Source organism: Fundulus heteroclitus, chromosome 14 (assembly GCF_011125445.2).
Source record: "Fundulus heteroclitus isolate FHET01 chromosome 14, MU-UCD_Fhet_4.1, whole genome shotgun sequence".
Classification (NCBI taxonomy): domain Eukaryota; kingdom Metazoa; phylum Chordata; class Actinopteri; order Cyprinodontiformes; family Fundulidae; genus Fundulus; species Fundulus heteroclitus.
The window spans coordinates 3,212,682-3,213,429 of NC_046374.1; the positions used below are offsets into that span (position 1 = coordinate 3,212,682).

A 748-nucleotide genomic window follows, 5' to 3' on the forward strand; every position below is an offset into this window, starting at 1 on the left:
GTGGGTGGCCCTGAAAAGGGCCTTTGTTGTGTAGCTAGTAAACAACTCGTTTACTTGGAGCTGGTGTACTTGGTGACGGCCTTGGTGCCCTCAGACACGGCGTGCTTGGCCAGCTCACCGGGCAGCAGGAGGCGCACAGCGGTCTGGATCTCCCTGGAGGTGATGGTGGAGCGCTTGTTGTAGTGAGCCAGACGCGACGCCTCGGAGGCGATGCGCTCAAAGATGTCGTTGACGAACGAGTTCATGATGCTCATGGCCTTGGACGAGATGCCCGTGTCGGGATGGACCTGCTTCAGCACCTTGTACACGTAGATGGCGTAGCTCTCCTTCCTGGTCTTTCTCTTCTTCTTGCCTCCTTTGCCGGCGGTCTTGGTCACCGCTTTCTTGGAGCCCTTCTTGGGCGCAGACTTGGCGGGTTCAGGCATGTTTCCTCACTGAGATGTCAGCAACGAATGAGCTGCTGTGGAGGCTGAGGCTGCTCTTATACAGCCAGCATGCAAATGGTCATGTGCTGTTCCCTGGCTCTGATTGGCTCAGTCGCTCAGTTGGTTCAAACTGTGAGTCTTTGAAAGGAAACCACGTGATTATTTTTGAAATTTTGGCGCAAAGTGAGAGGGAAAGAAGCGGGAAGCCCTCATGGCTCCTCTTTGTTCACAGCCTTACTGTATGCAGTACAGTTTTCTTGAATAAATACTGTTATTAATAAAGCATAAATGAATATTTCATAAATAAGTAGTAAATGTCTCAA

General features: G+C 51.2%; 1 protein-coding gene across 1 annotated transcript; it reads right to left on the minus strand.

Annotated features, from left to right (window-relative positions):
• Positions 1–445, minus strand: LOC118565636 (histone H2B 1/2). Its single transcript, XM_036146069.1, has one exon. The coding sequence runs from the start codon at positions 423–425 to the stop codon at positions 51–53; it is 375 nt and encodes a 124-aa protein (XP_036001962.1). The 5' UTR covers positions 426–445; the 3' UTR covers positions 1–50.
• Positions 446–748: the final 303 nt, after the last annotated feature.

Excerpts from the sequence above, each read along its gene's own strand:
- LOC118565636 (XM_036146069.1), bottom strand. The coding sequence starts at position 425 with ATGCCTGAACCCGCCAAGTCTGCGCCCAAGAAGGGCTCCAAGAAAGCG.